Source organism: Eptesicus fuscus, chromosome 19, assembly GCF_027574615.1.
Source record: "Eptesicus fuscus isolate TK198812 chromosome 19, DD_ASM_mEF_20220401, whole genome shotgun sequence".
Classification (NCBI taxonomy): Eukaryota; Metazoa; Chordata; class Mammalia; order Chiroptera; family Vespertilionidae; genus Eptesicus; species Eptesicus fuscus.
Window position 1 is genome coordinate 55006535 of NC_072491.1, and position 16552 is coordinate 55023086.

Below are 16552 nucleotides of genomic sequence, written 5' to 3' on the forward strand. Positions count from 1 at the left end.
AAGAGCCAAGAACAGCCAGGGTGCTTCTGAGGCAGAGCGGAGCGAGAGCCTGGCCCGTGGACACGAGGCATAGGTGTGCTGGACATGAGGGCGTGCGGATGCGCGGAGGAGGGAAGGACAAACTGCTCCCCTGCGTGTGGAGCTTAAGTATAAACAGAATCCATTCGGGTAGATTAAAACCAAATTTCAAAACAAAATATTAAAATACTAATAAAAAATATAGGTAAGTAATCTGATCTATGAATTTAAAAATATTTCTTAAACCAAATACAAGCACCATCTATAATAAAATCTTTGCAATAATTATTGTATATACTTCTCCGTTGTTATGTAGAGTGCAACAAAACTCCCATGTATAAAACCGCCTGCTTGCATATATTTTTACTAACAAAGAATAACAAAGTACCTTTGGAGCATATCCATAACTGAGTGAATCCATTTTTTCTGAGAGTCAGAAATTAAGGGCTGGGAATTTGTCATTACTACATCAACAACACACGTTCCAGGAGCCGAAAAGAAACTCTCTTCTTCTTCATTTTCCTCTGCTATCAACCTAGCATCTCCTCCTCCAAAAACAACTGCTGAACTTAATTTTTTATGCTAAAAATGGAAAAAATACAATAGTCACAATTAATTCTGAGCATGTTCTAGAACTTGTAAGAACTTGATTTGGAAGCAAAAGGACAGAATTGACGTACAATCGGTCTGCGATTCCATTCTGAGAAAGCCCTGGTCCCCAGGCACCTCGGCCCTGGCACAGCACGCTGCCTGCAGCCCACGGGTGGGGTTCCCCTGTGACAGGAACCCTGGACCCCACACTGCCTGGAGCCCACAGGCGGGATCCCCTGTGACATAAACCCTGGACCCCCACACTGCCTGCAGCCCACGGGCGGGATCCCCTGAGACATAAACCCTGGACCCCACACTGCCTGCAGCCCACGGGTGGGATCCCCTGAGACAGGAACCCTGGACGGGCGGGATCCCCTGTGACAGGAACCCTGGACCCCACACTGCCTGCAGCCCACGGGCGGGATCCCCTGTGACATAAACCCTGGACCCCCACACTGCCTGCAGCCCACGGGCGGGGATCCCCGCTTGCATCAGAAACCCTGGACCCCACACTGCCTGCAGCCCACGGGAGGGGTTCCCCTGTGACAGGAACCCTGGACCCCACACTGCCTGGAGCCCACAGGCGGGATCCCCTGTGACATAAACCCTGGACCCCCACACTGCCTGCAGCCCACGGGCGGGGATCCCCGCTTGCATCAGAAACCCTGGACCCCACACTGCCTGCAGCCCACGGGTGGGGTTCCCCTGTGACAGGAACCCTGGACCCCACACTGCCTGGAGCCCACGGGAGGGGTTCCCCTGTGACAGGAACCCTGGACCCCACACTGCCTGCAGCGCACGGGCGGGGATCCCCCCTTGCAACAGAAACCCTGGACCCCACTTCAACACATGGAAGACATTCAACACCTGTTTATTAACCCACAAGTTAGAACTTAAAGCAGTTTTACTTACCCCGAACTTACAGTCTAATAAAAGAGTAATATGCAAATTGACCATCACTCCAAGACACAAGATGGCTGCACCCATGTGGACACAAGATGGCTGCCACAAGATGGCTGGCAGGGGAGGGCAGTTGGGAGGGACCAGGCCTACAGGGGAGGGCAGTTGTGGGCGATCAGGCCAGCAGGGGAGGGCAGTTAGGGGTGACTGGGCCGGCAGAGGAGGGCATTTGGGGGTGACCAGGCCTGCAAGGGAGGACAGTTGGGGAGGACCCAGGCCTGCAGGGGAGGGCAGTTGGGGGGAACCAGGCCTGCAGGGAGAGCAGTTAGGGGTGACCAGGCCGGCAGGGGAGGTAAGTTGCGGGGGACCAGGCCTGCAGGGGAGGGCAGTTAGGGGTTACCGGGCCAGCAGGGGAGGGCAGTTGCGGGGGGACCAGGCCTGCAGGGGAGAGCAGTTAGGGGGAACCAGGCCTGTAGGGGAGGGCAGTTGGGGTTGTCCAGGCCTGCAGGGGAGGACAGTTAGGGGCGACCAGGCTGGCAAAGGAGGGCAGTTAGGGGTGACCGGGCCAGCAGGAGAGGGCAGTTAGGGGCGACCAGGCTGGCAGGGGAGCAGTTAGGCGTCGATCAGGCTGGCAGGGGAGTGGATAGAGGGTGATCAGGCTGGCAGGCAGAAGCGTTTAGGGGCAGTTAGGCAGGCAAGTGGTTGGGAGCCAGTAGTCCTAGATTATGAGAGGGATGTCCGACTGCCCGTTTAGGCCCGATCCCACCAGCAGTCCTGGATTGTGAGGGGGATGTCCAACTGCCCGTTTAGGCCTGATCAGGTGGGATTGGGCCTAAACGGGCAGTCGGACATCCTTCAAGGGGTCCCAGATTGGAGAGGGTGCAGGCTGGGCTGAGGGACACCCATGTCCCCCCCCATGCACCGGACTAGTATATTTGTATAAACTTAATAGGCCAATTGACATGTATTAACGGACATTATAATCCTATCTAATAATAGAGTAACATGTAAATTACCATCACTCCGCTACGCCCACAATTGGGCGGCGGGAGGCTGGGGGGCGGGACTCGGAGTGGCCTATCCGGCCATTGAGAGGCACGGATCTGCTGCCACTGAGGGGGGCTACCCTGCTGTTGAGAGGCACAGGGGGCAGGACTCCCGCCTCCTGCGCCTCTCAACGGCCAGATCCGCGGCCGCTGAGAGGGCCTGCCGCAGACACCCAGCTGCGCCTCTCAACGGCAGGGTAGCCAGGTGTCTGCGGCAGCCCCCCTCAGCGCCTCTCAACAGCAGGGTAGCCCCCCTCAGCGGCCGCGGACCATCAAAAGTGGAGGAGCTGGGTGCCTGTCTGCTCCGGCACCAGCGGACTCCACCGCGAAAAGCGAAAGCGTGTAGGGGACCCTACACATGCATGATTCAATCATGCCCTGGGCCTCTAGTCACATATAGGAACATGGGCAGGTGCTGGTGCCTGGGCAGTTTTTACTCAATGTCACACTTTTGCACATAATCTCAAAAGAAAATGCACTGAGAACATCACTAATTCGTTTCGTGTGTAATGTTTTATTTAGGAACATTTAGCTTAAAACATTACCTGCTTGGCATTCAGAAATACAAATGTTTTCCCTTTGAAGATCTGTTTTCTTTCTTGCCGTCCTGACAGATCAATATTTTTACTTCCAATGGCTGGCTCATCAATTGGTGGGTAAAAACTGTAAAAAAAAAAAATTTAAGTAATTCTAATTATAAACTACTCTGTATGCATGCCATTAAATGGAATAGTTCTCTAGACACTAGAAAGGTTTAATTTCCATAATACCATTATATTATTTTTAAAAAGTTTTTATCTGGGACAAAATGATTCAAGTATCTAAATGATTTTTCTAGAAATAATCTAAGGTAGACAATCATAACAAGATACAATTAAATGTATATAGGACCAAGTTACATGAATTACAAAGGCTGAGAGACCTCACCATAACCATCAAATTCCATCGCATGTGCTTGCGAGGGAACAGGGCGCATTGACAGTGTCTGGACTCCATTCTGTGAACTTCCATAAGTGTTTTGTTATAGACCCCTTTGGAGAAGCTCAGGAAATTAGGGCTTACATTATTGTGTCAGTTTAAATAAAATTTCTAAATTTCTAAAGATTTAAAAATACAGTCTCTTAGCTCTTTAATATAATGCTATAAACACATCTAATCATCCATGGGAATGAGGGAAAAGAAGAAAATAGGAAAAATCAACAGATAATCCTTCAGCCTCTCATCAGTCCAGTTTCAACTTCCTACATACTCAGATATTTTGCTACAGCAATTCCTAAGTGACCAGCCTTTCAGCTTCCCTCCACCTTCTAGTAAAAACGACTAATGTCCACATGGAGAATGCGGGGCTCAACACTGTCAAGCTGTTAGTGCACCCCAACTTGATCTGCAAATCAATGCAACCCCAACTAAACTACCAGCAAGTTCTTTTGTGGATTCTGACGACTCTAAAGTTTATTTAAAGAGGCAAAAGACCCGGCATAGCCAACAATGCTGAGGAAACATTAAGAGTACTGACACTCCCTGAATCCGAGGCTCACTATAAAGCCACCGTAATCAAGGGAGTGGCATCTGATGAAAAAGCTGGCACCACTGGGCTGGTGCAGGAAGCTTAGACTCCGTCTTCCCGTCTCCCGGTAACAGTGCAGAGAGGCAGCCATCGCCGCACCAAAGAGGACGGTCCTTCTGTGAGGTAAAAGCACTGTCGCGTGCCTTCCTAAGTCAGACCCGGGACGAGTGAGGGTCTTTTTCTAGAACTAAAGAGAAGACAGTTAGGTACTAAAAGCTACAACAGTGTATCTCACATCCCTTTGGAAGCACACCTGCTTCCCAGTGTACCCCTTTCTGTTCAACAGCTGAGCCAGATAGGTCTTCAACAACATCAAATGGGTCCCAGTGGTGTGGGAACTGATTAAGGGAAAAATATGCATTTTAAAATAACAGTAACAATGTGATTACTGATTGTCATTGTCTTTTCCAGTTAACAATGAATCTGGAGTTACTGAACAATCTCATGGCAGGCATGTTTATGTTTAGGCATCTAAGTTAATAAAGTCATAAACTGAAGTCAGAAAAAAAAATTATGTCGAACCTAAAGTCAAAGATACCCAAGAATATGAAGAGTACACAGGAGTCAATGGCCCACTCCAGGCCTCAGGAGCCCTCCCCTCGCAGGGATCTAGACTCCACAACGGTTTAATTGGTGACGATCCTACAGGGGTGTAAGGTTACAGTTCAGTTTCATTAGTGAAGATTTATAGGGTTTATCAACTCCCCTGAGGAGGTTCAGAAATAGGCTTTGGAGGAGTGTGATTCTGTTGAACACTATGCCAAGTTGAGGGTATGTAAGTGAAGTTTCATGTTCTCACAGCGTCTAGGACTCAAAAAAGGTTAAGAATTGTCTGTTTTAAAATATGAGGATCTCTTCTCAGGGTCTCAAAACATTACATTATCTGTTAAACCAGATTATAAAATACAAGAAACCTTCCAAATGAAAATTAAAAACAAAAAGGAGAATTTGATTTTCAGTTACTTTTAAAAGCAGATACATATAATCAGGTATAAACAGTCCCTAAGAACTCTGAACTGGGCAAAATACCTTGTAACTAGCTAGTAATATTTTAAAATTAGTAATAAGATAATAAACTAGAGTAATATTTTAGATTTTTTGACCCTTCAAAGTTGTCTTATGAGATGAGTTTATAAAGGTAGTCTGTCTATTCTCCATTTAGACTATCATCTCCTGACACACATTGTAAGCAGCTGCCCCTGTGCTCAGATGACTACACACCCACCACCTCAGCACCAGCACTTTAACCACAAGAAAAACCCCAACATCTTCCTCTTCAACCCGTTTACATCATTCCAACACTGTAATGCCACACCATTGTTTAGCCTGGTGGTTCACAAATTTCACAAAGCACCTAAATAAATAAATAAAGCAATCTCCACAGATACTGCAACGAGCAACAACATTTCCTTCAGCAAGCACCTAGCCCATGCCAGGCCTGTGCTCGGACGCTGTGCACACTATTACTTAAAGTACCGGACAGTCACCTACTTCTAATACCGCTAAACACCCAATCCTCAGCAGGACAGGTGTTAGGCCCAGGAGAAAGGCGCTCCAGGCCGGGGGCTGTGACTGCCCCCGGGGCAGTGGCTCTGGACAGGCAGCCGCTCACCCCACGGTCCAGGGAGCGCCGGAGCAAGGCACACAGGCTCTGCGGATGCCCTCGCCGTTCACCGGCCTTCAGTGTTTTTCTTTAAATATTAGCACACACGTAACATTTGTTTCACCAAGATAAACAACAACCAAAAAGAATTCAGGGATCCTTTCTTTACATACTAACAAAAAATCTTCACTAATAAAACTGAACTATAACCTTACATCCTGAAAGTCAATAAAGAGAGAATTAACTTAAATAAAATTAGTGCTACCATATTTCATATGCCATATTTTATTATATTTAAAGCACACAAAATACCTTTCAATTTGTGGAAGCTGTTTCTTGGACTGAACTGCTTTAAGAAATTCAGTAAAATACTCTGGCTTTACAATTGGACGTCCACAAATGAGTGCACATATTGTCTAAGAAGAAGAAAGCATATGTGAATACATACACCCCTGCTAGCTCATTTTAAATAAAAGTTTTAAGTTATAGACTACAAAAAGGCTATTCTATTATTCTCCCCTCTCATCTCTCTATAAAGAAACCATAATCTATAAAATAAAAGTCAGATTAGTCATTGTTTAATTTACCAATCCCTATACAATCACTCAATTATAAAACCCACTAATTACAATATTAATTTAAAAACTTCTTTGGGGAGGTGGAACAATATAAAACAGAAGTCAATTTTAAAATGTATTCCACTTTTGAAAACATTAAAATGCTATGAAGTGTGTTAGGATTGAGGCAATGTAAGATAGGATCAAGAGACAAGCAGGCGGGAGACCAGCCTACCTGCCTTTCAACGGATTACGACTATGTTCAAGAAAGTAAACAAAGGAATGACTGTTTGGGGTTGAGTAAAAGCTCAAAGTAAGTATTTACAAGTAGCAAATGAATTACGCTTATGCCTCAAATAAGGTATATCCACAAAATTTCAGGAAGTTTAGAAATTCTGCCACTGGCAATGAAATGAAGATGATTCAGCATAATTCAGCTAAAGAATTTGTTTTGTTTAAGTATGCTTCTAATCACATGGGGTATTATGCGTGAGCAATTTGGTGTCTCTCATGAATAGAGTCTAAAACACATCAATGCATGAAATAACTTACTTCTTGCATAAAGCAAAAGTATGCAATTCAACGTTGGGGTGAGTAAGCTCTAAACGTAATCCTAGGCAAAGGATTTAATTGTTCCATGCCTCCGTTTCGTTTTCAGCAGACAAAAACTGAACTGAATGTTCTTTAAGATCTATTTTGTTCTAACATTCAATGATTTTAAAAACATAAGCTAACTTGTCTGTACTTCTGGAAATTTTACCAAAAAAGTAAGGGCTAAGTTTTCTTTTTTGGCATATGACTGATCAGAAATATTGAAAAGGTTGGCTCTACTAGCCTCTGTTGGTGTACGTCTATCCAGGACTCTACTGGGGAGAGCCACACACGGCCGGCCGGCGGATGAGTCACTGGAATAGCATGTGCTCTGGTGAATGGGGACAGTTCCCGGGACTGTCACAGCCTCAGCTCCTACTTCATACCCACCAAGCAAGGGCACGATTCCCTCTTGTGAGTCTCAGGTATCTTGATATCTTAAGAGTCCACACATAAATATTTCGATCACCGTGAGGGGCATCCCTGCTGTAAACCAATAGTGGGCATTTTGATTTATGAATCTGGTGTCTGTGGGTATACTAACATAAGTTAGTACTCTGCTGACTTTATGAATCAATTTCATAAACTTGCTAAGATGACGTGGTCCTTGGTCAGAGATAATCCCAAGATTCAAGTTTGACCTGAGGTTCAATCTGAGCAGCAGGCCCTTCTCTAGGACACTGAGATGGCTATAACACATACATTCTGACTTAATTATATATTAAAAGATTTTTCTATAATCTAAAAAAGGAATCTAAATATTTGTTGGTTTTCACTACAGATATTAACCTAAAGCAATCCTGCACACCCACAACCAACCCGTCGACAAGGAGATGAGAGCCCTGGCCGGTGTGGCTCAGCTGGTTGGATGCTGTCCTGTGCACCAGAAGGTTGCTGGTACGATTCCCGGTCAGGGCACATGCCCAGGTTGTGGGCTCCATCCCCAGTATGGGGGTACAGGAGGCAGTCTCACTCTCGCTTAGATGCTTCTCTCTCTCCCTCTTCTTTCCTCTCTAAAAAGCAGTAAAAACAATAAATAAATGAAGGGAGATGAGTCCCCCCTCCCAATGTCTTTCTTCAGTTAGTTTGGACATAATCAAATCTGATGAAGATGCAAAACCTGAAAACATACCAAAATATATCACTGCTTTCATGAATACTTTCAGCATCTCTGTTGTGAGATACATTAGGGCAACAATATTCAACTACAAGAACTTAAGAAGCATTTGTGACTAGGGCCCTAACCCAAATAAAAGAGCCTGAGGCAACAGAGCCTGGAGGAAGACAACTGGATGAGGAGGTGGGCGGTGCTAATTTTCAAGACTGGCAGCTGCTCTCAGGCTGAACACTAGCCTTATACTGTATAAACTTTTTAGTGAACAGATGACGTAAATCATTATTTAAAATGCCAAATCAAAAGGTGAAATATAATTTTAGGTGCTTCTGTTGTCCCATCCTATCTAATAAAATAGTAATATGCAAATTGACCATACATCCGCTACACCCCAAGCCATGCCCACCAGCCAATCAGGAGCGAGTATGCAAATTAACCCAACCAGGATGGCTGCGGCCACGGAGCGAGCAGGAGGCTTGGGTTTCCCAGGCAATGGAGGAAGCCAAACTTTCTGCACACCCTGGCTGGCCCAGGCCTCCACTCAAGGCTACAAAGTTTCAATTATAGAAGATAAATAAATCCCAGATCCCAGGGCTTCCACTTGGGTTGCTGGGGGGAGTGGCCGGCCTGCAAACCCACCCTAGGGTATGGGGTGGCCTGGGTGAGGGGCCTGTGGTGGTTTGCCAGCCGGCCCCCACCCATGCACCAGGCCTCTATCCTATCTAATAAAAGAGTAATATGCAAATTGACCATCACTCCAACACACAAGATGGCTGCCGCCATGTGGACACAAGATGGCCACCACAAGATGGCCAGCAGGGGAGGGCAGTTGGGAGGGACCAGGCCTGCAAGGGAGGGCAATTGTGGGTGATCAGGCCAGCAGGGGAGGGCAGTTGGGAGGGATCAGTCCTGCAAGGGAGGACAGCTGTGGTTGACCAGGCCGGCAGAGGAGGGAAGTTGGGGGCAGCCGGACCTGCAGGGAAGGGCAGTTAGGGGCAAACAGGCTGGCAGGGGAGCAGTTAGGCATCAATCAGGCTGGCAGGGGAGTGGTTGGGGGTGATCAGGCTGGCAGGCAGAAGTGGTTAGGTGCAATCAGGAAGGCAGGCAGGCAAGCAGTTGGGAGCCAGCAGTCTTGGATTGTGAGAGGGGTCCCAGATTGGAGAGGGTGTAGGCTGGGCTGAGGGACAACCCCCTCCTGTGCACGAAATTTGTGCACCGGGCCTCTAGTATAATAAATAAATTACCAAAAAGCCAAGCTGACATAAATGTTATACAAAGGCATGGGGTTGGCATATATAAATCTACAACTAACAATTCCAATGGGTTTAAAGTAAATGACCTTAAAAATTCACAGAACTCATTTCAGCATAACAACAAGGCATTTGACCTACTTTAATGGTGACCTTAACTGACATCATGACCAGGTGAGTGCACTCTTCGGTCCAGTTGTTTACAGTGAGTCCTCCCAGCTTCAGTATGGCTTGATTCAAAGCATTTTTCCCAGACTCATCTAAACAAGAAGAGCATGCGACCAGAGGCTCATACTCCACTCTGTAAGTGAAAACGAGTCACATAAAATTGTTACCATAGGTACAGAGCTTTCAACAGGTGCTGTTTTAATTTTTTTGTATTACTAGGATTTCTAACTAATGAAATCACTGTTACCTAAATCTGAAGTGCAATCAAGAAAAAACTGCTGTCCTTTAGAATCTGATTCGTGCAAAGTAAAGCACTCCATTCTATATAAATTTTAAAATTCTTACCTGAATTTACTTTCAAACACTCCAAAAGTAATTCTGTCCCCTGGCTGCAAAGTCTGAGAAAGGCCATTCTGCATTTTTTCCTCATTAACAAAGGTACCATACTTAGAATTGTCTTTTATTGTCAATACAGGGATTTCATGTGGTTGACTCTGAAAAAAAAATTATCAAATAAGTTAAAGTGTTTTACAACTCAGTCACTATTGAACAATAACGTTTTTCTCTACCTATAAGAATAAAGACAGCCATGGCTGGTGTGGCTCAGTGGATAGAGCATCAGACCTGGAATTGAAGGATTGCAAGTTTGATCCCCGGCCTGGCCCCATCAGGAGCATGTGGGAGGCAACCAATCGAAGTGTCTCTCTCACACTGATCTCTTCCTCTCCCTCTCCCTCTCCCTCTTCCTCCCTTCCTTTCACTCTCTCTAAAAGTCAATGGAAAAAATATCCCCTGGTGAGGATAACAAAAAAGAATAGACACACAAAACCTAAATATCTCTACACAGACTCAGCACTTGCTGAGATGCAGTGTTTGCTAAAAATGATAGTTTTTCTTTCTCATGAGCACCAGCACGATGACAAGCACGCCTGCTGATAGATACGGTTAGCACTCTCCTCACCCAAGGCTGCGATTAAACAAGCCACCAGCCCACACAAACAAAGCCATTAAAAGGAGCTGTGGGGCAAGAGCAACAGCGATTTTCCCGAATAAAAGGAATCGGTTGTGCGAACCCACCTTGCAGGGGAAATACCTGTTCACAGGGCCGCACACCCTTCAATCAGGGCATTCACTGCTCCATCCCCAGGCGGGCATACAGTGAGACTCAATGAATGCTTAAGTAAACAAATATAAATATGTTCTATTTCCTGAGTTTCTAAATCATTAAACTGTCAAATACTGGAACAGAAACTTAAAATCCTATAATAAAGAGGTAATATGTAAATTGACCCTCTCGCCCTCACACAAGATGGCCACCCCCATGTGATCAAAGATGGCCGCTGCAAGATGGCCAGCAGGGGAGGGTAGTTAGGGGAGACCGGGCCTGCAGGGGAGGGCAGTTGAGGGTGACTGGGCCTGCAGGGAAGGGCAGTTGGGGGGGAACTAGGCCTGCAGGGGAGGGCAGTTGGGGGGGACTGGGCCTGCAGGGGAGGGCAGTTGGGGGTAATTGGGTCGGCAGGGGAGCAGTTAGGCGTCGATAAGGCTGGCAGGGGAGTGGTTACAGGTAATCAGGCAGTCAGGCGAGCAGTTAGGAGTCAGCAGTCCCGGATGGTGACAGGGATGTCCCAGACTGGAGAGGGTGCAGGCTGGGCTGAGGAACACCCCCTCACCCAGTGCATGAATTTTGTGCACTGGGCCTCTAGTATCAAAATAAATACCACTGGTACTGCCGCCAGAATGTATTTAATTTTTTAAAATTAAAAAATCTAACCCTGCCGAAACCGGTTTGGCTCAGTGGGTAGAGCGTCGGCCTGTGGACTCAAGGGTCCCAGGTTCGATTCCGGTCAAGGGCATGTAACTTGGTTGCGGACACATCCCCAGTGGGGGCTGTGCAGGAGGCAGCTGGTCGATGTTTCTCTCTCATTGATGTTTCTAACTCTCTATCCCTCTCTCTTCCTCTCTGTAAAAAATCAATAACATATATTTAAAAAAAAAAAAAATCTAACCCTGGTGGGTGTGGCTCAGTTGGTTGGGCCTCCCTGCACCAAGCGTCCCGGTTCTCTTCCCCAGGGCCGGGGTTGCAGGCTCCCTGGTGTAGGAGGCAGTGGACAATGTTTCCCTCTCACTGAGGTTTCTCTCTCTCCCCTTCTCCCTTCCTGTCTGTAAAATGAATAAACACATTAAAGAAAAACACCTAACAGCGTTAGGAAGTAAAAGGCCCTGACCCTCCCACACGCAGCAAGGCACTACTATCCGACCCCTCCCCGGAGCCCACGAAGCACAACCAGACACACACCAGGCTGGTCCCGGGAAAGCGGGCGGCCAGCACGGCGTGACTGCGGCTGACGGACGGGTCGTTCTCCAGGAGGACGCCGCAGTTCTTCCTCCCCACCACGTACTCCACATCCGTCAGAAGTCGGTGTGGTTCTAGAATGAGAGGAGACTGAGAAACACACGTTACACACGCGCGCACACGTGCACATATGTAAGGGGTATGGCATTATTTCTATTTAAATGAGCTCAAAAAGAAAACGTATTTTTCCAGTCAAGTCTCGCTGAAGGACCCAGAAGGCTGACGAGACGGAAAACCACACTGAGAAGCGTGAACGCTCGACCACGTTCCCGACGAAAGCTAACGCGACAGTCTCCGCCCAGAGGCCAGGGAACACGAGGTTTACCCGGCAGACCCCGCGGCTGGAGGTCAATGCGCTCCGAGGAGAAATTGATGGACGGACCGACAGCCCCTGGACAAAGCAGGGCTGCGAGAAACCTGAGTTCCGGGAACTCGCTGCAGCGATGAAACGCAGGTGACACAGGAGCGAGCAGGAGCAGCGCGCAGGGAGCACACCGGAGCACGCCCGCCCCCGCAGGTGCCCGCCCCCCGAGGTGCCCGCCCCCGCAGGTGCCCGCCCCCCAAGGTGCCCGTACCCCCAGGTGCCCGTCCCTCAAGGTGCCCGTCCCCCCAGGTGCCCGTCCCTCAAGGTGCCCGTCCCCCCAGGTGCGCACCCCCCCAGGTGCCCGTCCCCACAGGTGCCCGTCCCTCAAGGTGCCCGTCCCCCCAGGTGCGCACCCCCCCAGGTGCCCGTCCCCACAGGTGCCCGTCCCTCAAGGTGCCCGTCCCCCCAGGTGCGCGTCCCCCCAGGTGCCCGTCCCCCCCGGTGCGCCCCCCCCCCGGTGCCCGTCCCCCCCGGTGCGCACACCCCCCGGTGCCTGCCCCCCCAGGTGCGCACCCCCCCAGGTGCCCGCCCCCCCAGGTGCCCGTCCCCGCAGGTGCCCGTCCCCCCAGGTGCCCGCCCCCCCAGGTGCGCACCCCCCCAGGTGCGCACCCCCCCAGGTGCCCGTCCCCCCAGGTGCGCACACCCCCAGGTGCCCGCCCCCCCCAGATGCCGGTCCGCAGGTGCCCGTCCCCCAGGTGCCCGCCCCCCAGGTGCCCGTCCCCCAGGTGCCCGCCCCCCAGGTGCCCGCCCCCCCAGGTGCCCGCCCCCCAGGTGCCCGTCCCCCCAGGTGCCGGTCCGCAGGTGCCCGCCCCCCAGGTGCCCGTCCCCCAGGTGCCCGCCCCCACAGGTACCCGTCCCGCAGGTGCCCGCCCCCCAGGTGCCCGCCCCCCCAGGTGCGCACCCCCCCAGGTGCCCGCCCCCACAGGTACCCGTCCCGCAGGTGCCCGCCCCCGCAGGTGCCCGCCCCCCCAGGTGCGCACCCCTCCAGGTGCCCGCCCCCACAGGTACCCGTCCCGCAGGTGCCCGCCCCCGCAGGTGCCCGCCCCCACAGGTACCCGTCCCGCAGGTGCCCGCCCCCCAGGTGCCCGTCCCCCCAGGTGCCCGCCCCCGCAGGTGCCCGCCCCCCCAGGTGCCCGCCCCCACAGGTACCCGTCCCCCAGGTGCCCGCCCCCCCAGGTGCCCGCCCCCCCAGGTGCGCACCCCCCCAGGTGCCCGCCCCCCCAGGTGCCCGCCCCCACAGGTGCCCGTCCCGTAGGTGCCCGCCCCCGCAGGTGCTCGCCCCCCCAGGTGCGCACCCCCCCAGGTGCCCGCCCCCACAGGTGCCCGTCCCGCAGGTGCCCGCCCCCGCAGGTGCCCGCCCCCACAGGTACCCGTCCCCCAGGTGCCCGTCCCCCAGGTGCCCGCCCCTCAGGTGCCCGTCCCCCAGGTGCCCGCCCCCCAGGTGCCCGTCCCCCAGGTGCCCGTCCCCCAGGTGCCCGCCCCCCCAGGTGCCCGTCCCCCAGGTGCCCGCCCCCCAGGTGCCCGTCCCCCAGGTGCCCGTCCGCAGGTGCCGGTCCCCACCCGGCGCGCACAGCACAACCGCGTCCCAGGTGTCCAGAGCAGACGGGAGTCCCGTCCCCTCCGCTTCGCACAACTGTCCCGTCACGCTGGACCCGCCACAGCCGACGCCCGGCACTCACTCGGCGGCCGCCACCCCGCAGGGTCCGCTGTCACCGGAGCGGCCGGGCCAACTCGGGAACCTGCGGGCTGCAACGCACCGAGGGCTGCGAGGACCGCGGATCCGGTACCAGCGACCAGCCGGACCCCCGCCCAGCGCCCCGACGCCCCGCCCCCCGACGCCCCGGCCCCCCCAAACGCCCCGCCCCCCCAGACGCCCCGCCCCGCCCCGCGCCCCGTCCCCCGACGCCCCGGCCCCCCCCAAACGCCCCGCCCCGGGCCGGACGCACAGCCTCCCGCCGTCGCTGGAAGGTGACGACAGGGACGGGTCAAGCCGGAAGCGCCCCTCAGACCCTCTCTCCCCGGCCCGGCCCTGGGCAGTCGGCCCTCGATCACCTCCCTGCCGCCTCACCTCGGGCCGAGCCCGCGTGGGGGAGCAGCTTCCACATGAATCCGGCCTCAGCGTCGGGCGACGTGCGGCTGCGCAGCCTCAGCTGCCAGACAGGCGCGGCCCCGGCGCCTGCGAACTGGCGGGCTCCGAGACGTGCCTGCTCGCGGACTGCGCCTGCGCAGGAGGGCGGCGGCACCCGGTCGCCACCTGGTGGCTGGGAGGGAATGGCGCAGCCTCTATGGAAGTGTTAAAAGCCTGGGAAGTGGGGATCCCGTTTTAAGGTATTCGCCAGTATTAGATTATCTGCATTTTCCTGGTTGTAAATGGAAATAGCTTTATAATTAGCTACAAAGCAACATAAGGAAACTTCATAGACACTAACATACTAATCACTCATTAGAATCGAAAAAAGGCCTTCCACAATTTATGGGAAGCTCCTGGTAATTAAACCCCAACATTGTTAGCTCCTCTGATTCAAACAGCCCTCTGTTCAAATCGGAAGACAAGGTAAGTTACTCTCAAGACTACATCCTCTCTGTTTTTGTTTTTTTTAAACAACTCCGGGGTACTTCACACCAAGTCTCTAATTAGTAGAAAGTTTCTGTCCTCCTCTCCTCTTCAAACAAGCCTCTTTGGAACTCTTCCTAACTTACTCTGAGCGTCGTTTACCGGCTTGGGTGGAGATACGGATAAAGACATCTGCCTAGGACATCTGCCCTGGTTGTCTCCTGAAAACTAAAACTACAACCCGCTGATGTCCAATTTCAGCCCCACCCGCTTCCTTGTCACCTAGCAACAGCAGCCAAGGCTTTAAAGGGGGAGCAGCTTTTGTTTTTTTTTTTTTTTTTAATATATTTTATTGATTTTTTACAGAGAGGAAGGGAGAGGGGTAGAGAGCTAGAAACATCGATGAGAGAGAAACATTGACCAGCTGCCTCCTGCACACCCCCTACGGGGGATGTGCCTGCAACCAATGTACATGCCCCTGACCGGAATCGAACCTGGGACCTTTCAGTCCGCAGACCGACGCTCTATCCACCGAGCCAAACCGGTTTCGGCCAGCTTTTGTTCTTTGCCCTTTTATTGATTAGCAATGCACGGGCCCTTTTCCTTGGGGAAAGTAAAAATAAACTTCCTCTCTGCATCTATCTCTGTTTGCAGTTGTGAATTCTTTCATGGTCCACATTGCCGGCCCCCAAACCCTAACACCACTTATATAATTCCATGGGTTTGCAATTTCTTAAATTTCAGTCATTCCTTTGTATGGATCCTAATGATGGTAACGATTATGGTAAAGATAAGGATTTCACCCGTTAACTTACTATTTTTACTCTTCTCCAAGTTCAAATCAACCTCTCCCTACCTCTGTATCATAATGGTACACTTGCATCTAATCAGGAGCTGAATGCTTTCCACTTCCACTTGGACCTAACTGTTGTAGGCTCTGCTCCCAATCCAGGAGTCCCCAATCCTTCATCACCCTCCTGCGCCCATCCATTCCACATCCTGCTCCCGACAAAGTGGACATCCGAGAGCAGAGGTCGCCAGCCCTTCAGACCTCACAGACGACCTAGAGCACACTTGTGATCACAGAAGTTCTGGTTTTCAGAAGTATTCTGTAATGTAACAAGATGTGAAGTTACCGTTAAACCTGTGTTCTGTTGGCACAAGGACAGACAACAGGCAAATGGGTTAATATAGAAAGACCCAAAAAACATTCACACGTATAAATTCAATTTTTCACAAGTGACAATGCAGAGCAATGGTGGAAAGGTCTTGTGCTGTTTTGTTTTCCAATAATGACCTGGGGGGTATTGGTTAACTCTACAGAAGATAGGAAGACAGGCCCTATATTTCACAAACATACAAAAAATCAACTCCCTATGGATAATAGGTCTAAATATGACAGTAAATATTTTTAAAGAACATATGAGCAAGAATTGGTAAATCTTCTAAAAATAGAACACAAAAAAGTGTGCCCCAGGCTGCAGAATCCCTAAATTCCACGGATTTTGTGGGCCAGAACAATGGGAAGGGGTTTTCTTGTTACTTTCTGGAGGCTATACATGCTCACCACAGCCTCCAATACACTGTGGGTTCTTGTGAATCCAACCGGATTGGGGTTCCGGCCAGGTCCCCGAGCCTAAGGGTGACGTCGTCACAGCACCCTACGAGGACACCGCCAGGCCGCCCGCACCGCACCCGGGACAACTACAGAGAGCGAAGGAGCCCCTCCGCACCAGCTCCGGCGGCGGGGAGGCGCCGCGCATCGCAGCCTGGCCCACCGGTCCCGGCTCCCGCCTGCACAGTCCGTCCACCCGGACTCCACCCCGGTCTCAGCCCCGCCCCGCCCCCACCGCGCAAGCCGCGCCCCGCCCCGGCT

The 16552-nt window shown here is 51.4% G+C and overlaps 1 protein-coding gene across 4 annotated transcripts in view; it reads right to left on the reverse strand.

Annotated features, from left to right (window-relative positions):
- Window positions 1-14338, reverse strand: part of NBN (nibrin) — a 48581-nt gene extending 34243 nt beyond the window's left edge. Inside the window, exons 1-7 of one of the 4 annotated variants that reach the window (XM_008158869.3) lie at window positions 14191-14338; window positions 11702-11832; window positions 9751-9899; window positions 9379-9538; window positions 6038-6141; window positions 3101-3218; window positions 407-600 (exon numbers count right to left, since the gene is read on the reverse strand). In XM_008158869.3, the coding sequence (XP_008157091.2) occupies window positions 407-600; window positions 3101-3218; window positions 6038-6141; window positions 9379-9538; window positions 9751-9899; window positions 11702-11832; window positions 14191-14227 (893 nt within the window). In that variant the 5' untranslated portion in view covers window positions 14228-14338. Of the gene's footprint in view, window positions 1-406; window positions 601-3100; window positions 3219-6037; window positions 6142-9378; window positions 9539-9750; window positions 9900-10482; window positions 10581-11701; window positions 11849-13801; window positions 13925-14190 lie in introns of those variants that run through there. The other 3 variants (XM_054708436.1, XM_054708435.1, XM_054708434.1) reach the window with 3 other exon arrangements.
- Between the last annotated feature and the right edge of the window lie 2214 nt (window positions 14339-16552).